Consider the following 21405-nt stretch of genomic DNA (forward strand, 5'->3'; position numbering starts at 1 on the left):
TCTCTGCCAAGGAGGACTTCTTCACCTTCGCCAAGATCCTTCCTTTCCCCCAGTTTTGAGTGCTCTTTCTTTTATCTTTCTCACGGATTTAACTGGTTGAAGGCACCTTTATTATAGCATTTATCACTGCATTTTAATTACTTCCAAGTCTCCCTTTACCATCATAAGTAGAGATTGTTTACATGGCTATCTAAAGGCAAGCTGCCTTTAATTCATCTTTTTTTCAATATAATATCATATTCATATTAGCAATTTTTCATTGCTTCCTTGGGATAGATTTCTAGAAGTGGAATCAGTAGACCAAAGAATATGAACATTTGATAACATCCATGTTATCAAATTATTTTGTTATCAAATTATTTTGTAGAAAGGGTATATATATTCCCATTTAATTCCCATTTTAATTCACCTTTGAGTTGCTCAGAGCTCAGCAACTATTATTGGAAAATTTATTATTTGAAATATTTAGAAGGTAAAACATATCCACCATAGTAATAAGTATATAATTAAGTCTAAAAATACTTGTTTAAATATTCATGATTAAATACTTATGACAGAATTGAGTCAGGGGTGCCTGGGTGTCTCAGTTAAGCGTCCAACTCTTGATTTTGACTCAGGTCATGATCTCATGGCTGTGAGACAGAGCCCCCCCTAACCCCACAGGCTCTGCGCTGGATAAAGAGCCTGCTTAAAAGATTCTCTTTCTCCTTCTCCCTCTGCCCCTTCCCACCTCCTCCCCCCTGCTCTCAATCACTCTCAAAAAAACAAAAAACAAAACCAAAACAGCATCAAGGCTCTGGATAACCTAGATGTTTAAACTTTTAAGGAAATGCCAAGCTGTTTTCCAAAGCAGCTGCACCATTTTACATTTCCACCACCAGTGTATGAGGGCTCCAATTTCTATGCATCTTCTAATACACTTGATATTATCTATTTTATTATAGCCATCTTAGTGGTGTGAGGTGCTCTTTCGAGGTGATTTGGATTTGCATTTCCCTGATGAATTATGATGTTTAAGCATCTTTGTGTATGCTTATTGGCAATTGCATATATGCTTTTGAGAAATGACTATTTAGATACTTTGCCCATTTTTATGTTGGGGTTTTTTTATTATTAAGTTTTAAGTTTTATGTTTTGTTTTGGTTTTGAGAGAGAGCGTATGCGCAGAGTGGAGGGAGGCAAAGGGAGAAGAGAGAAAATCTTAAGCAGGTTCTGCACCTAGCACAGAGCCTGACGTGGGGCTCGATCTCATGACCCTGAGATCATGACCTGAGCCAAAATCAACAGTCAGATGCTTAAGCAACTGAGCCACCCAGGCACCCCAGGTTTTTTTTTTTTTTTTATGTATTTTATATACAAGTGCTTTACTGAATATATGATTTGCAAGTATGTTTTCTCATTCTGTGCTCTGTCTTTTCAATTTCTTGTTAGTATCCTTTGAAGCATAGTTTTTAATTTTGACAAAAACCAATTTATCTATTTTTTCTTTTGTTGCTTGTGCTTTGTCATATCTAAGAAACCACTGCCACATGCAAGGTCATGAATATGTACCCTTATGTTTTCTTCTAAGAGTTTTATTGTTTTATCTCTTACATTTAGATCTTTTGTCCCCTTTAGGTTAATTCTGGTATATTAACTCAATATAAGATAGGGATCAACTTTATTCTTTTACATCTAGATACCCACTTGTTCCAGCACCACTTGTTGACAAGATTATTCTTTCCTTCATTGAATTACTCTGGCACTTTTGTCAAAAATCACTTGAACACACATGCAGGGATTTAGTTCTGGATTCTCAATTCTTTATCTTTATGCAAGTACCAGACTGTCTTTATGAGACAATTTTGTTGCAGGTTTTGAAAAGGGAAACGGAGTTCTCCAACTATATTCTTTTTTTAAAGATTGTTTTTGCTATTCTGGGTCCCTTAAGTTTCTATATAAATTTTAGTATCAGCTTGTCATTTTCTGGGAAAAGAAGGTTGGGTTCTGGAAGGAATCACATTGCAGGAGTAGATGAATTTAGGAAATACTGACATCTTAACAATATTAAGTCTTTCAATTCAGGAATATGAGATGCTTTCTATTTATATTTGGATTTCCATTCATTTCTATTTCAATAGTTTGTGGTTTTCACAGTATAAATTTGTACTACTTTTGTTCTTCATTCTTTTGATACTCTTGTTAATGGAACTGTTTTCATAATTTTATTTTTGGATTGTTCACTGCAAGTAAGTAGAAATGCAACTGATTTTTATATATTTATTTTGTATCCTGCACCCTTCCTAAACTTACTATTTGTAATAGTTCCTTAATGGATTTCTTAGGATTTTCTACATACAACAATATGTCATCTACAACATAGATTTTTATAATTTTCACCAGTTATAGCTGCTTTGCTGCGCAAAACTGCTGTTTCAGAAGTGGATAAATTTTATCAATATATAATTTACTTTAAATTGGAAGAATGAAAAGATTCTGATTGTAATTCAAAAATGAGCAAAATTTTATGGCTATCAAAAAGGAAAGTTTTGACCTTTCCATAAGAAGCAAAAAATAATAATAAAATCTCATTCATGAAAATGAACTGAAAAGAGGATTTTTTTTAATGAAAACAATTTTCATTTTCCTTGACCATGCTAAATGTTACTTTTGATCATTTATATTTTTCTTTTCAAGTATTAACAAAAATTACATTGCCATGCCAAAATTCATTAGTTTAAGAATTCTGGTTATTCTTAAGAAGTAGTTTACAGGATCTTTAGAAAAATTTCAATCAGTGGCTCACTGTTACAAAGGATATCTAAATCACTATCAAGGATCATATATAACTATTCTTTATTATTTCTGCTTATTAGTAGTTAACATAAATACCAGGCAAAAAAAAATTTAAGTGCACGTACAGTGCTCATTTTTCCATCTTTAGGAAGCCTGAATTCCTGAGCAAATTTTCTTCGCATCAAGAGTACTCTAACATTTTTCTTCCAAGTGAATTGTTTTCAATGTGAATTTAGTCCATCAGCTTAAAGATAACAAATGCATTAATCTTTTCTTTTATCATGAACTATTTTGACCAGTTTCATATTACACAGAGTAAAAGAGAATGGGAAATATCTTGGGAATCCATTAGAGAATCATGAAATAAATGTAAGTAAAACTCAGTTCCTTTTTGGTATTTTTATCATCTTAATATGCAAAATAATATTTCAACTTTGTATTGAGCAAATTTTATATTTAATTCTGCTATTCCTTCTGACCCTTATATTCAGTACCAAAGTCCTAAAACAAAATTTCACCCCATCTACTACTCCTTCCCTTCACTTTTCCCTCTACCATGCTTCCTTCATTTCCCCAAAGTTTCATCCTTCCTGCTTTTAAATTTTATCAAAAATACTAATCTGTTTACGTATTTTTAAAATTTTTACATAACATAAAATTTACTAGTTTAACCATTTTAAAGTGTACAGTTTAGTGGTATTAAATATATGCATCAATCACCACCGGCCATCTCCATCAACTTTCATCCTGCAAAACTGAAACTCTACGTCCTTTGACTAGTAACTCCCCGATCCCCACTCCTCCCAGCCTCTGGCAACCACCATTCCATGTTCTGTCTATGAATTTAACTACTCTGCGTACTGTGTGATTTGGAATCAGACAGTATCTGTCCTTTTGTGTCTGGCTTATTTCACCGAGTACAATGTCCTCAGGGTTCGTCCATGTTGCGGCACATGTCAGAATTTCTTTTTCAAGGCTGAATAATATTCCGTGAGATGTATACACCACATTTTGTTTATCCACTTATCCATCAACGGACATTTGGGCTGCTTCCACTTCTTAGCTATTTGGAACAATGCTGCTGAACAATGGGTGTGCAAATGTCTCTTCAAGACCCTGATTCCGATTCTTTGGGGATAAATACCCACCAGTGGCATGGCTGGGTCATATGGGAATTCTACTTCTAATTTTTGAGGAACCACCAAACTGTTTTCCCGGCAACGCCACCATTTCACACTCCAACCCGCATGGGGACTCCAATGTCTCCACAGCCTCACCAACTCTTACTATATTTTGTGTTGTTTTTTTTATCATAGCCATCTTAAGAACTGTGAGTTGGTGTCCAATCGTGGTTATGATTTGCATTTCCCTAATGATTAGCGATGCTGAGCGTATGTCCATGTGCTTACTGGCCATCTCTATATCTTCTTTGGAGAAATGTTTATTAAAGTTCTTTGCCCATTTTAAAATCAGGTTGGTTTTTTGGTTTTATTGCTGTTGAGTTACTGGAGTTCTTTATATATTCTGAATAATAACTCCTTGTCACATACATGCAAATATTTTCTCCCAATCTGTGGAATGCCTTTTCACTCTGTTGGCTGTGGACCTTTGATGCACCAGTTCTGTTTTGTTGTGTGTTTTTTTTAAGATTATTTATTTATTTATTTGAGAGAGAGCACAAGCAGGGGGAGCAGCAGACAGAGAGGGAGACCCAGACTCCCCGCTGAGCGGGGAGCCTGATGCAGGACTCAATCCCAGAACCCTGGGATCATGACCTGAGCCGAAGGCAGAAGCTTAACTGGCTGAGCCACCCAGGCACCCCAATGCACCAGTTTTAAATTCTGATACCGTCTAATTTATGTTTTCTTTTGTTGCCTGGGCTTTTAACATCATGTCCAAGAAACGATCATCAAATTCAATGTCATGAGACTTTTCCCAGGTTTTCTTCTTACATTTAGGTCTTTGATACATTTTGAGTTAATCTTGTATATGGTGTAAGGCAAGAATCCAACCTTTTTCTTTTGCATGTGGATATACAATGTTCCCACTACTATTTATTGAAAAGACTCTCCTCTCCCCCATTGAATTGTCTTGGCATTCCTATCAAAAATCATTTGACCATATATCCAAGGGTCCATTTCTGGGCTCTCAATTCTGTTCCATTGATCTATGCGTCTGTCTTATGCCAGTACCACACCATTTTGACTACTATAGTTTCGTAATAAGTTTTAAAATCAAGAAGTGTAAGCCTTCCAACTCTGTTCTTCTTTTTCAAAATTGTTTTGGCTATTTGGGGTCGCTCCCTTAAGATTCCATATGAACTTTAGGATGGATTTCTCTATCTCTGCAAAAATTCGGTTGGGATTTTGGTAGGGATTGTATTGAATCTGTAGATTGCTTTGGGTAATACTGACATCATAACGACATTAAGTTCTCCAACCTATGAACACAAGAGAACTTTCCATATGTTTGTCTCTTCTTCAATTTCTTTCAGCAACATTGTGTAGTATCTCATGTACAAGTCTTTCTCCTCTATGGTTAAGTTTATTCCTAAGTGTCTTATTTTTTTTGATGCTGTTGTAAAATGGAATTGTTTTTGTGTTGTGTATTTCAAAATTTTACATAAATTGTATCATTAAGTACTTATTATATTTTCACAACTTTCTTTTTTACTATTATAGTACACACATGCGTACTGCAAGTGTAACAATATGTACCAGGAGGACACTTAGCATCTGCAGGCTAGTCACCTCTGGAGAGGAAAAGGGTGGAATGGGATGGAATAAAGAAGGGATTTAGCTGTAACTATGAATTTTTTTTCTTTTTTAATAAGAGACCTGTATAGAACATTTGTACATTTGCTGTACTTTCCTCTTTTGAAATATCTTAAAATTTAAATTTTTGTAATTAAAATAACTCTGAAAATGTGGGGTATCTGAAGCATTAGTATAGTCCTATAACTTTGCCGGTACTACTTCTGGGATCATTAACCTAGACAGTCATCTCTAGGACAATTAGTTTTTTCTTGATGTGGCAGTGGGTGAAAACCAATAGTCACAGCTCTTCCCCTGAGACCCTAAAAGCAGAGGTTTCACACTATTAAAAACTTCATACCAATGAGCTTTTACTTAGTCTACACTACTCACCTTGCTCTGAAAAAGACTGATGTCAAATGAAGCTCAGTCCAAATATGCTCAGAAAAAAAGTACACACTATCAGGAGTACTTGCTTTTCATTGGGTCTGATACTTCTGATAGCAGCAAAGCCAATAAATGGGGGTAGTAGTTATTGATACTATATATCAAGGTGGATATTTTTCAGGGAAATTTTTAATGGAATAATTTTGATGTGTTTTTTTAAACAGCCCTACTTTTCTCATGAGCTAAAAAGTAAAGCAAGAGGTAATTCTACAGGAAAAAGTCAAAGGCACCACTTGAGCTGATGGTCTTTAGTTTTTCAACATGGAATCTCAAACAAGCACAAAGAAGTAACAGCTCTAAGAAGTAATCTGAGCAGTTTTCTTATTAAGGCAAGGCACTGCTTAGAAAAACACTGTATTGGAGGATCAGGTGAACAGTAACACTTCAGGGTGACTCAGTATAGAACTGAAAATTATGCTAAGTCTACATTTTTGTAAAGTTAACCTTCCCCAAGGAAAATGTGATACTATAATATTTATACTCTTCACTTCAATACATATAATTTGCTATTCAACCTGATGTACACTTAAGTTTCCATTTATAAAGCTACTTTTTTAAATGATCATATGGAAAGGAGGAATGTAAAGAATCACATAAGTCAATCACAAAACACACCATAAGACATTTGTTTAACTACACCATAGTTCTCATTTTAAGAGAGTTGACTGAAATACCTTTTAGGAACAAATGCTTTAGCAATTTTGGCATATAGAATGAATCACAAAATTTAAAGACAACCAATGAGACTACCCTTAATTCATGAATTAAGCTCATTTACTTGTGACTGACTACCACATAAGAATGTCAGCTTCTCCGTCTGCCTTCGGCTCAGGTCGTGATCCCAGGGTCCTGGGATCGGGCCCCGCATCAGGCTCCCTGCTCCGCGGGAAGCCTGCCTCTCCCTCTCGCACTCCCCCTACTTGTGTTCCCTCTCTCGCTGTGTCTCTCTCTGTCAAATAAATAAATAAAATCTTAAAAAAAAAAAAAAAAAAAAGAATGTCAGCTTCTCCAGTGTAACAGCCTAGCGCTTAACTAGCACACAGTAGGTACGTAATAAGGATATGTTGCAGAAATGAATACTCCTTAACTCTTGACCTGTGGTATTTTCTATCAGGAAACTGCCACCAGAGGGTGCCTGGCTGGCTCAAGTTGGTAGAGCACAGGAGTCTGCACCTGGGGGTGGGGAATTGGAGCCCCACGTTGGGGGTAGAGTTTGTGTAAAAACAAACAAACGAAACTACCACCATATACCTCGGGCTCACCATGTTTTATTTCAGTGAAATTATATTATTTTAATTTTCATACCCTGTTCAAATCTTTTGTTTTTTCCACACAACAAAATGACATTTCATTACAACTTAGCCACAAGAAGAGATATGTAGATTAATAAAATATTCATTGTCCTAACTACATAGCAGTTTCTGTGGGTTCATGCTAAAAGCAAAAAAGGACGCAAGCTAACCTTTCATGGTATTTTTTCTGGCAATCTCAAATCATAGTATTTAAACATATCATTCATACCACAGTATAAACACTAAATCTTAATGTAACATTGTTCAGGACAGACCAGAATTAAACTAAAGCAGTTCTATCATGGATACTATCCAAGGGGTTTAAGTTCAAGTTTTAAATTCCTTTGAAACAAAAGGAATGTCACCACAAGGTAAATTTAGCCTCAAGGATGTCTCACACAACATGAAGTCTCAAGAAAATGTTATATAGGCTTCAGATTACTTGTTTTAAAAGAATGATTGCCTACCACAGCTATCATATGTTTGGAATTATACTTAAAGATGCTCTTCTCTATGACAAAAACAAAAGTATTACTTCTCAATAACAAAAGGAAAATGAATCAGGTGTCAGGAAGTGGGTTTAGAATGTGCCTAAATCTCAGGATATATTTCCTAATTAACGTGAGATAATAAAAATTGCCATTTACATTCAGCCTCCTAAAGAAGATGAAACAAATACATAGCTATGCTACAGATTCAAAAGATGACAGTCGCTGAATAGGTTAAAAATTGCTTTAAATATTCACAGATAATTTCAAGATTGCCAAAAAATAATAAAGAAATAAAACTCACAGAGAATGTTGGCCCACTGTTTGATGCTCTGACAGTATGAACTTCATCATGCAATTTTATTGACAGCTCCCAGTTAGCCACTTGTGGTTTAATAATAGGCACTCTGAAGTAGAAAAAAAGAAAAAGAGTTAATAATTTTATAGTATTCTCCTAGTAAGCTGATTTTCCTTTGACATTAAGTGTGCAGGGTAAAACTGCCAAAGACTGTGCTTCAGAACGTTATTTTAAAAGGTTCTATCCTTGGAAAAAAGCTTTCAGATTTAAACTAGAGCAAGTGAAAACAAACAAAAAACACACATTCATTCCGAGGACAACAGCGATCATTCTGGGATAACGGTGGTACCTCCATCTACTCAAAGTACCATCATCTCTTCTACGAATTAGAGTTGCTTAATTGTGACAGTCTTTCAAAGATCAACTTTATACGATATTAATTTCTTTTCAATATTTGGTTACTGTTTCAGACAGTTTTAAAAATTTACAATGTTAGTCTCTTATTCTTCTGGGTTTATTGAGTTATACTCGGTATCCAAAAAAACGGCAGATAATTAACATACAATTTAGTGAGTTTGGACATAGTTATTCACTTGTGTTTCCATCACCATAATTAAAGTAATAAACATATCCATCAGCTCCAAAGGTTTCCCTGTATTCTTTCATTTTGTTTTGGTTTTTTGTTTGTTTGGGTACGAATACAACATCAGTGATGCTAGTCTTAACACACAGGTCTTTTCTTGCCCATGATCCACATTACATGGTCCAGAAAAACTGGGTCAATCAGCCAGAGACAAAAACATTTTTAGAATATAAATATTTCTCACTTTTTAAACTAACAAAATTTTAACAATTTCTGAATTAACCTAATTTCAATATTGAGTGTTTTCATTTATTTATAGTTGTAAAGTAGTATTTACAAAGCACTAAACAGGTAGTATCCAGACTCTGTCTTAAGTCATAGCTCTGAAAAAATGTTGCAAGTTATGCTTTAATATAAACCCCCTCCCCCAAACTTCAAAAGGATTCTCTGTGCATTCTACTAAAAAAATTCAGTCATAAAAACTATGATTATAATCAAATCATCTCTAGACACAATGCCTAATGGAGGATGATGGATAATTTAGGCGAACATTTGTATTCAGCCCACTGTTCATTTTCTGAAGATGAAGAAATGTTTTAAATACTACAGAAGTGAAAATTAAAGAAAAGTTTAAAAATGCATCAACCAATCAATATTAATGCACAAGGCAGAGACATGGAGGATTCTCTTCTGGCAATTTAAAGAGGACGCTTTCAGAGGACAGAGCTTCACACAGGAAGGCTTCAAAGGACAACAGGGAGGCGTACAGGAGGCAGAGGAGAGGAGAGAGGAAAGGTGGCACAGGGCAGAGTGGGTGCCAGCCCCACCTCTACTTTGGCACTCTCTTCCACGGGGCATCTCTTTGTCTGAGTTGTTTCCCCCACTGTCCTGTGAGCTCCTAAAAGACCAAGATCGTGCCTTATTTTTGTATTCCCAGGTCCCAGTGCAGGTTGGGAAGAAAGGGCTGGAGGGGGGGGCAGTAGGAAGGAATTTGAGGAGCACCTGCTATGTGCCAAGCACTGCTAAGGGGACACTGTGTTACCCAAGGGACAGAGTGTGCTCCAAAAGGAGCATGGACCCCAAGCTCCTGGCTTACTACCTGGATGTTCTTGGACTATACAGACGACCTCACTAGCCTTCACTCTGTTTACCTTCAAACAGGGTTAACACCTGACCTTTTCAGGGGTATTGTGATAACAGAAATAACCTGACAGCTAATATTACTGGCCACATTGCTTTCTTAAATCTTTGTTATCAAAATAATTATGTAACTCTCCTGCTCCAGATTGTTCCATGGTTTTCTACTTCACATCAGGTTAAATCTTAACTAACTTACCTACCATTCAAGTTTCCTATAAATAAGGCCCCACTCTTTGTATTTCCAGTTTTATTTGATTATTCTCAGACTCGTATATCCAGTTGCGCCAAACCCTTAAAGTACTTCACAAATCAAACCAAACTAAAACAAGCAGAACTAAGCACAGTGGTCACAAACTCAGGCTCTGGTGACTCGCAGGAGTGGATAAAAAACCCAGTCCTGCCATTAATTAGTTCTGACCTTGAGTCAACTGTTAGGGTCTCAGTCTCCTTATGCATCAAACCAGACATATGATAGCATCTGCATCATAGCAATGTGCTGAGGATTAAACAGTGCATATAAATGGTAACTTTTATTACTTTGATTAGTCCCAACCCTAGACCTACACTCATTAACCCCTCCCCTCCATAACCGAAACCCTTTCATGGATTCCTTCTGCTCCGCAAACTAACAGATTTTTCAAGAAGATCATCTCTCTCATAAATTGTTCCCTAATTATAGGCACTGATCATAGTACAAACCTCCATCATCTCCCTTCTGCTTAACCTATATTATATGCTTAGTATTTTTCACAACTCAGTAGCCTGGAGGAGGTAACTCTTTCCAGTAAACCTGGTGACGCTTTTTAGTTATGCAACAAGCCTGTTTCCAGAGGAGCTGGGAAGTTAATCCTGACATCCTGTTAGAACCCAGACTGCATTTTCCCACAGAAAGCAATCCTACAGATGGTGGCGAGATAGAGTTGCCACCCTTCAGAACTTACTATTTATTTTTCCATTGTTTTATTTTGATCCACATCTGTTTCATATATGTTATAACCTACCCCAAGAGGGACCTTGTGCAAAGAGCAAAGGCTCTCTTGAGTTGAAATTCTGAGGTTTCATCTCAGCCCATTCTCTTACTACAATGTAGCAGGGACTCCTTTAGTCCTTCGCAACCGTAATTTCTACACCTGTGAAACAGAGCTAGCACAGCGCTGGGCGGGGGTGGGGTGGGGGGGGTGGGGGGGTGGGTAACGGGAAATCTGTCGCTCCTTCGGAGCACACAGCTTCTGGAGTGGCTGTTTTCAAACACTATCTTTTTAGGTAACGTGTTACGAGGATGTGGGAAAGAGGCTTCCCTGTGGAAGCAAGCCCATGAGATATGAGAAAAAATGGTCACACTGTGGAATCTCCTTATGAGTTCACTCTTCTACAGACACTTGGTAAGATCCCTTCTGGCTTTACCTAAGTTCGAAAGTCATTTTGTTTTATTTTAAAATAAAATTGGACGGGTTTGGGTACATATGCCCAGTATAAAGATCCACAAGCTCTGCAGCAGAAATAAACTCTAAGTAAAGCCAGTAACACACACCAGCCTGAAAGTCCATGTGCTCTATTTTCTGCAAAACCACTGCAACTAGAGTAATGATAATTACTCAGAAACACTGATATGAATCCCAGCAGCACAAACATGCTTATGATGGTACCAGTTACATTTTACAGTGATATTTTATTTTTACTTTATTATTATTTTTTTAAAGATTTTATTTATTTGACAGAGAGAGACACAGCGGGAGAGGGAACACAAGCAGGGTGAGCGGGAGAGGGAGAAGCAGGCTTCCCGCCAAGCAGGGAGCCCGATGCGGGGCTCGATCCCAGGACCCTGGGACCATGACCTGAGCCGAAGGCAGACACTGAACAACTGAGCCACCCAGGCGCCCCTTACAGTGATATTTTAAATTTTAGAAAAGAGTTACATTTATCCATTAAATCCAAAATAGTCTCAAAGATTTTTATAAACAACTCTCTGGAAAGGGAGAGAAGAGGTCCTGGAGTTTCACACAACTCACTAGAGTAACCGTACACAGAAAACAGCTTCTTTACTGAACTACATGCCAAAAGAGGTTGCCCTCTGATCACAAACTTCATCTGTGCAGCTTATTAGTTACTTGAAAAGCTGATATCATTTAAGACTTCAAAAAACCAACCACCCCTCAAAATCCAGGAAAAGGGAATTCACATAAACAGCTACTCACAAAGCAAGTCAAATAACAGCCCTTACCCAGACCTGTCCACTTTGATTATCATCAGCCAACCAGAATGAATATGTTCAATAAAACTACATTTTTCTCTATTTTATAGTAAAAACGGTCAGCCGATTATCACAAATGTTACTTACTGCTAATACATTTAACTTACTAGAATATTTTACTCAAAGATGTGTAAATAATACTAACCCAAATACATTGCTATTACATGTCATGTTTTAAGGCAGATTTTATGTAAACATCACTCACAGCATCTTTAGTTATCAAGGATCATAAGCATCTCAAAACCATATTATGAAACACTCAGAAAAGCTGGTTTTCAATTGTGCCATTACCTATTTAAGAGTGAAATACTGAGTTAAAACAATGTTAGTGGTCAAAGAATCATTAGGCAATCCTTGATCATAACTTTCACAGTGGGTGGTCTGTAAAATGATCAAGAATAATATGCTGCATTCCATATAGCCACAGAGGTCAGCTTCTGCATACAAATCTTTGCAGGAAGAAAAAGGCCTTCAGAAAAGTGGGCCATTCATCTGAACCAAGTTCAGAGAATTTCCAGCACGGTGAAAAGATATGTTATGCAAGCACATAGATGTATTCAGTGGGGGTAGATGGAACCAGCTACATGGCGACTACAAAGGAGCCCTCCCATGGTTCATGAATAAGTCGAGGAAATGATCAGAAAAAAAAAAAGAGAGAGATGTTTAGACAGATGGCCCACTTAAAATGCCTGAGACAGGGCATAGCAATTTTAATGAAACTTTAGATCTAGTATATGAATTGTTTCTTATTTCCTCCAGGAAAAAAAAAAATCTAAAGACAAAAATTCCGCAATTTGCTGAAAAACTCACTTTTAGCAAGTTGGGATGGAAGAAGAATTTACAAATACAAGTTTTATTAGTTCAATAAATTCATATAAAATTCTTCACAGAGCCATCAGCTATCAAAATGAATATAAAAAGCATGGAATGAACAGATTAAAGGAATTTTAAACAGAAGTCTACTGCCAAAGCAAACAAAAATCTAAGCCTTATTATGTGAGAACTTACAACACTCCAACATTAAAGTTCATCACTGCAGAAGAAAGATAAAAGCAGCATTTTCAGAGAACCTCTTCAAAGCTAGAAATTGTCATAGTAGAGGAACAGAATCCTGCCTATATGCAGTTTAAAATGTGTACATTCAAATAGAGGAGGCTGTGTAAAGAGTGTGTATCACAAAATACTGCCTAGAAAGGGTTGTGGAACACCCCCAAGTTTGATTCATTAGCATTACAAATAATAACACAAATGACACCTGAATCAGGAAACAAATACTAATGTTACTTATAATCTTATGGATTTTAATATTATGCAAACGCTGTTTCTTCTGCCACCAATAAAGACCTCAGGTTCTCAATTTAAACACAGGACATGACCAGTCAGGAAAGGTGATGGAGGTTAGCCACCACCCCTGCAAGCCCGGGATTGCACTGACCACCAACCCCAAACACCATGTGACCTTCCAAGTTACTCATCCTCCTTGTGTCTCTTTCCTGATCTGTGAGGCCAAAATAGTAAGAACACTTTATCCACATGTTCATTAAAGAAGATAAAAGGTATAACACGCTCAGATTAGTGCATGGCACAGAATGCTAAAAGTTATTACCATCACTCATTATCATAATTTGGTACAATATCTGAAATCCTCCATTATTTCAACAACCTGTTATTTTTTAAAAATATATTAGTATACAATGAAATTCAAAATTTTAAGTTCCATCATTATCCTTCCAGGAAATCTGCCCCTTTCCCCCAGTAGTTCAACTGTAGATTAGACTAAAGCTTCACATAAACAGACACCAAAAAGAGGCACTCTTATGTGTGGCTTTTCTTTGCCCAGAGGAACGTTTCTGAGGTTGATGCATGGTGAACAGTTCATTCTTTTTTTTTTATTGCCGAGTAGTACTCTATTGTACAAGCATACCAAAATTAGTTCATCCTTCTGCTGATGCACATTTGGGTTGTTTCCAGTTTGGGGATCTTAGGAACAAAGCTGCTATAAACATTCTTTGTATGAGCCTTTTTTGAAGACAGATGTTTTGATTTCTTATGGGTAAAAACTCTAGGAGTGGAAAATATGAGGGTAAACATATGTTTAATTTTATAAAAACTGCTACCCTGTCTTACAAGGTATTAAAACATATCTGTACAGCCCCCAGCAACAGAGCTTGCTCTATAACCTTGCCACCATTTCGTGTTGGGTTTCTACTTCTAGCCAGGCTAGTGGCTGAGAATATATCTCATTACAGTTTAATGCGCATTTCCCTTATGACAAATAACGTTGGGCACCTCAATATTAGTCTTATTGGTCACTTGTATTCAAAGATTTGCCCATTTTTTATTAAGATACTGGTGTTCCTGATTTGTGGGAGTTCTTTATTTTTTTAGAAAGCCTCTGTCAGATTTATGTGTTGTACTTTCTCCCCCTCTATGGCTTACAAATATTCTCTAAAATGTCTTACCTTCAGCAGTTGTTTTTTTTTTTTTTAATTAATGGACTTAATTTTTTTAGAGCACTTTTAGGTTTTCAGGACAATTGTGCAGGAAGTAGAGCTCCTATATATACCCTCCCTCACCCCACCCTGGATACAGCATCCCTATTATTAACATTCTGCATTGCTGTGGTACATTTGTTAAAATTGATGAGCCAATGTTGATCCATTTTGATAATTTGATAATACTTTAACTGAAGTCCACAGTTTACATTAGGATTCATTCTCTGGGCTATGCATTCTACATGTCTGAACAAATGTATAATGACATGTCTCCACCATTAAGATCTCATATAGAATACTTTCACCTTAAAAATTCCCTGTGCTCTACCTATTTAACCCTTCCTTCATCCCCCCGGATCACTGGTAGCCACTGATCTTTACTGTCTCCAACATTTTGCTTTTTCCAGAATGTTGTAGAGCCAGAACGTAAGCTTTTCAGATTGGCTGCTCTCACTTATCATTATGCATTTAAGGTTTCTCCATGTCTTTGTGTGGCTTGATGGCTAATACCTTTCATTGCTGAATAAAAGTCCATTGCCTGGATGTACCACAGTTTACTTATCCATTCACCTAATTAAACGAGACATTTTGGTTACTTCTTAGTTTTGGCAATGATGAGTGAAGCTGCTATAAACATTCAGGTGCAGTTTTTAGTGCAGAAACATTTTCAATTCATTTAGATAAATACCAAGGAGTACAACTACCGGATCATATGGTAAAAGGATATTTAGTTTTGTAAAAAACTGCTAAACTTTATTCCAAAATGGCTGTACCACCTGCAGTCCCATTAGCAATGAATGAGAGCTCCCGTTGTTCCACAATCTCACAAGCATTTGGTATCATCAGCGTTTAGGATTTCAGTCTTTGTAACAAACATATATCTCTGCTGTTTAATGGAAATTTTTAATAGTAATAAAAACATATGAATTTTCCCTTTTATGTTGAGTGCTTTTATGTACTTGTTAAGAAGTGCTTGGACTATAGCAAGGCCCAGAAGAAATATTCACATTTTCCTTTAGAGGTTTTATATGTAGAGCTGTGATTCATCTTTTTCTTGGGTGATGGGAAAGAGGAAGAGGTAAGGTTCATCTAGTTGTTTCAAGAAAATCTGTAGACCAAGTTCTGTAGCTTTGTGCATCAGTAAGACAGTATTAGCTATTCTAGATCCCTTTGCATTTTCATACAAATTTCAAAACCAACAGGCAATTTCTTCTCCATCCTCCCCAAAGCAACCCCAATGGGATTATGTTTGGGCTTGCACTGAATCTCTTCATTCATGGAGGGAGAGCTGACACCTTAACAATATTTTATCCAATCCACGAAAATAATAGCTCTCATCTATTTTACATTTTGAATTTTTCTTGGCAAAGTGTGGCAGTCTTGAGTCTCTTTTGTTGTAATTATACCTATTTTTGTTTTAATTTTATTAGTTGTATCATAGATTCCTTAGAGTTTTCTTAAGTAACCTATTAAGTTGTCTGGGAAACTTACGCTTCATTATTTTTCCAAGCCTTAGTACTCTGGCAAGTGACGGTCTAGAATTTAATTTGTTAAAGTATTTGCCTAAGTTTTTCAGGCTCTATTAAATAAAACTGTTAATAGCCATTCATTTTTGCTAGTTTATCAGAACACAATTTATATTTGATTGACTTTTTATCCTGCAACTCTGCTAAATTTATTCCAGTAATTGTTTCATAGATTCCTTACAGGTTTCTATGAAAATACAACTCCTCTGTGAAGAGGAACAACTTTACTTCTCCGTTTCTGATCCCCAGGACTTTTTTATTTCCTATCGTACTGGCCAGGATCGCTAGCATAATGTTGAATAAAAGTGACAAATACAACTCTGTCCCGTTTCCAATCTAAAGGAGATAACACAATATTTTTCAGATATTTTTCCCCATTTTCTTTTTTTTTTTTTTTTAAAGATTTATTTATTTATTTGAGACAGAATGAGAGACAGAGAGCATGAGAGGGAGGAGGGTCAGAGGGAGAAGCAGACTCCCCGCCGAGCAGGGAGCCCGATGCGGGACTCGATCCCGGGACTCCAGGATCATGACCTGAGCCGAAGGCAGTCGCCTAACCGACTGAGCCACCCAGGCGCCCCACTGAGCCACCCAGGCGCCCCTTTTCCCCCATTTTCTGTCTTCTCTTTCTTCTGTATCTCCAAATACATATAAGTTAGACTTCCTAATCCTATCAACTTAGGTCACTGAGACTTGCAAAATAAGTACCTTCTCTTCAGACTGTATAGTCTCTATTCTTCTAAGTTTACCAACTCTTCCTCTGCCAGCACCAGTATGTGTTTCAGCCTCGCCTGTAAGTTTTCCATTGCAGAGATAGTACCATTTTAGATCTAGAATTTCTAGTTGGTAATTTGTTAGTTTCCAGATCAATGCTTACATGCCCTATCAACTCCCTCATTTTGATCTTTAATATTTGACAATAATTTTAATAACTGTGTTAAAAGTCCTATCCCATGATCACATCTTAGTAGTCTCATAGTTGGTTTCTACTGACTGCTTTTTCACTTGACCACGGGTCAATTTTAATTCTTGAACTGTACGCCAAGTGAATTGTTTTTTGTATCGCGGATTGTGGAAATGTTATAGAAACTGTATTTTTCTGTTATCTTCCCCTAAAAAGTACCGATTTTCACTACAGTAGGCAGTTAAATTACTGGCTGATCACTCTAAAGTCATGGAGACTCACCTTTGTGCTATTTGGTTTTGTTCTTAGGGAATTAAAAGTCCAAATCCAGAAGTCATTGAAAGTCCTTATTCCAGAAACATAGTGTTTCTCCTAAGACATGGTCCCTCTGGGGTTTTCATGGAAAACTCAAGGCATTTACAAGCCCCTCAAATTTGGTGAGGATCAAACTCCAAACATTACCATCTCCTTGGCAGGCAGCAACTGAAATTTCAGTTCAGTTCATTCATCATTCCAGCAGGATTCAATGCTGGAATTCCTGAAGTCTTTATGCATGCACATTTCAGGAGTCAACCATCTATCTGAAGGAAGCTAAATTCAGATATGGAAATCCTCACTCTGTTGCTCTCTTTTTGCCGTGATATCCCTGTTCAATTTTCAGCAGTTCTTACAATTCTAAGCATCATTCTCCAAGACCTCAAGTCAATAAGATTGTGGTTAACTCCTGAGCTCCAGCCATGCTCGGATACATGCGTGCAATGGTGACCACCTTCAGGGGAAGCGCCATATACGTGTGGAGTTCAACCAGTGTGGCTTCCTTCTACAAATGCTCAAAGTCCATTTGAATTCTGACTGGTTTCAGTTGTTATCCAGAGCCTTCAAATGGTTGTAGATCTTCTCCAGAGCTTATAATTGTTTTCTGGAGGAGGGTTAGTAGGAAATAAGTAAGCTATACCACAGTAGAAACTAGAAATTCTCCATGCTCCATTTCCTTACACCACACACAAAAGTAGACTCAAAATGGATGAAAGAGCTAAATGTGATACAGGAATCCATCAAAATCCTAGAGAACACAGGCAGCAACCTCTTCGACCTCAGCCGCAGCAACTTCTTCCTAGAAACATCGCCAAAGGCAAGGGAAGCAAGGGCAAAAATGAACTATTGGGACTTCACCAAGATAAAAAGCTTTTGCACAGCAAAGGAAACAGTCAACAAAACCAAAAGACAACTGACAGAATGGGAGAAGATATTTGCAAATGACATATCAGTTAAAGGGCCAGTATCCAAAATCTATAAAGAACTTATCAAACTCAACACCCAAACAACAAATAATCCAATCAAGAAATGGGTAGAAGACATCCAAATGGCCAACAGACACATGAAAAACTGCTCAACATCACTCAGCATCAGGGAAATCCAAATCAAAACTTCAATGAGATACCACCTCACACCAGTCAGAATGGCTAAAATTAACAAGTCAGAAAATGACAGATGTTGGCAAGGATGCAGACAAAGGGGAAGCCTCCTACACTGTTGGTGGGAATGCAAGCTGGTGCAGCCACTCTGGAAAACAGTATGGAGGTTCCTCAAAAAATTGAAAATAGAACTACCCTATGACCCAGCAATTGCACTACTGGGTATTTACCCCAAAGATACAAATGTAGTGATCCAAAGGGGTACGTGCACCCCAATGTTTATAGCAGCAATGTCCACAACAGCCAAACTATGGAAAGAGCCAAGATGTCCATCAACAGATGAATGGATAAAGAAGATGTGGTGTATATATATACAATGGAATATTATGCAGTCATCAAAAAACAAAAAAACAAAAAACACAAAATCTTGCCATTTGCAACGACGTGGATGGAGCTAGAGGGTATTATGCTAAGCGAAATAAGTCAATCAGAAAGACAAGACCATATGATCTCACTGATATGAGGAATTCTTAATCTCAGGAAACAAACTGAGGGTTGCTGGAGTGGTGGGGGGGGGCGGGAGGGATGGGGTGGCTGGGTGATGGGCACTGGGGAGGGTATGAGCACTGTGAATTGTGTAAGACTGATGAATCAGACCTGTACCTCTGAAACAAATAATACATTATATGTTTAAAAAAAGAAGAAGAAGAAGATAGTAGGAAGGGAAAAATGAAGGGGGGCGGAAATCGGAGGGGGAGACGAACCATGAGAGTATGGACTCTGAGAAACAAACTGAGGGTCTTAGAGGGGAGGTGGGGGAGGGGGGTGAGGGGATGGGTTAGCCTGGTGATGGGTATTAAGGAGGGCATGTATTGAATGGAGCACTGGGTGTTATACACAAACAATGAATCATGGAACACTACACCAAAAACTAATGATGTAATGTATGATGACTAACAAAACATAATAAAATAAAATTAAAAAAAAAAAAAGAAATTCTCCATGCTGATTTAACTTTATATCACTCACATTCAAAGGCAGAGGAGGAAATAAAAAATGGAAGAATACTGGATCACAAATATGTATTACTTCTACCCACCATGTAGTAGCCCAGGAACACCTGACATCTATACTCGTAAAGTTTATTCACGTAACTGAGAGCAGTCATATAAACACTTTATGAGGAGAAATAATCCCATCTCATTTTAATTCCTAAAATTTGAACTTCTATTATACCAGTAGGAAAATAAGTTATTGAATATAAAATACATTACATTTTAAAAATGTTAAGCAGCTCTACTGACATAAAACTCACACACCATAAATTTAACCCATCTAAACTGCATAATTCAATAGCGCTTAGTATATCCAGGGTTGTGTACCCATCACCCACGCAATTTTACAACATTTTCATAACCCCAAAAAGGAAAATGTGGACCCTCTAGCAGTCACTCCATGTTCCCCTTGCCCAACCTCCACAGCCTTACACCACTACTAATGTACCTTCTATTTCTACAGCTTTGCTTATTCTAGATACTTCATATAAGTGGAATCAAAGAATTTGTGATCTACGATGATGCCTCCCTTCATTTAGCATAGTGTTTTCAAATTTCATCCATGCTGTAGGAAGTGTCAATATGTTATTTTTTATCACTGAATAATATTCCATTCTAAAAATACACACACTTTATTTAATATTATATATCATTTCGTGAACATTAGGGTTGTTTCTTTTCACTCATTATGAAAAATGTCAGTATGAACATTTATATGCAACATTTGTGTGGACCTAAGATTTCATTTCCCTCGGGTATAACCCTGGAAGGAGAATAGCTGGGTCATGAGGTAATGTCATACATTTTGAGAAACTGCCAAATTATTTCCAGGTTTGCACCATTTTATTCTAATTCCTACCAGGAATGTACGAGGGTTCCAATTTCTCCACATCCTCACCAACACTTTGATACTGTCCATCTTTTTCATTACAGCCACCCTAATGGACATAAAGTGGCAGCTCATTGTGGTTTTGATTTGCATTTTCCTGAGGACTAATAATTCTGAGCCTCTTTTCATAGACTTGTTGGCAATTTGTGTATCATCTTTGGAAAAATTTCTATTCATGTCCTTTGCCCTTTTTTAAATTGGGCTGTCTCTTTACTATTGAGTTGTAAGAGTTCTTTACGTATTCTAGACAAAAGTCTCCTAACAACAAATAAATGATTTGCAAGTATTTTCTCCTATTCTATAGGTTGGGTTAGGGTTAGGCTTTTTACTTACTTGGTGGTGCCTTTTAAAGCATGTAAGTTTGTTTTTTTTTTTTCCTTGTTTCTTGTGCCTTTGACATCTTACATGAGAAATCATCACCTAACCCAAAGTTAACAAAGCTCTTACTTTTACGACTAATTTTTTTTCTTTTTAGGTTCATTTTTGTGTATGGTATAGGGAGAGGACCAACTTCGATCTTTTGCATGAAGATATCCAGTTGCCCCAGCAGCATTTATTTAAAAAATCGTATGTAAATACTCTCAATTGTCTTCACACACTTGTTGAAAGCAACTGATCATACTTCAACTATGTTGGACCCTACATTCTATTCCATTGATCAACACGTCTATCCTGATGCCAGTACAACACTGTCTATATCACTGTAGCTTTGTAACAAACTTTGTGATGCGGAAGTAGAGGTCGCCTCGTTTTGTTTTTGTTCAGGACTATTTTGGCTATGCTGAGTCCCTTGCACTTTCATACAAATTTTGTAATCAGATGACCATTTCCGCAAAAAACACAGCTGAGATTGTGAGAGGGATTGCACAAAATCTGTACATCATGTTGGGGTGAGTACTACCACCTTAGGTCTTCTGATCCATGAATATGGGAAGTTTATTCATTTGAGTTGTCATTAATTTGTATCAAAAACTGTTCTGTAGTTTTCGGCACACAAGTCTTACACTTCTTTTTAAAAAATTTAAGCTTCAGTATTATATTCTTTTGGTGCTATCGTAAATAAAATTGTTAATTGCCTTTTCAGTTTGTACACT

General features: G+C 37.0%; 1 protein-coding gene across 7 annotated transcripts in view; it reads right to left on the reverse strand.

The window, feature by feature from the left end:
- The window catches only part of PCCA (propionyl-CoA carboxylase subunit alpha), a 402221-nt gene that overhangs the window by 135441 nt on the left and 245375 nt on the right, over positions 1-21405 (reverse strand). For all 7 annotated transcript variants that reach the window (XM_044913521.1, XM_044913520.1, XM_044913518.1 and 4 more), the window contains one exon: positions 8060-8162. In XM_044913521.1, coding sequence (XP_044769456.1) covers positions 8060-8162 — 103 coding nt within the window. The remainder of the gene's footprint in view (positions 1-8059; positions 8163-21405) is intronic.

The sequence above is a fragment of the Neomonachus schauinslandi genome, chromosome 3 (assembly GCF_002201575.2).
Source record: "Neomonachus schauinslandi chromosome 3, ASM220157v2, whole genome shotgun sequence".
Lineage (NCBI taxonomy): Eukaryota > Metazoa > Chordata > Mammalia > Carnivora > Phocidae > Neomonachus > Neomonachus schauinslandi.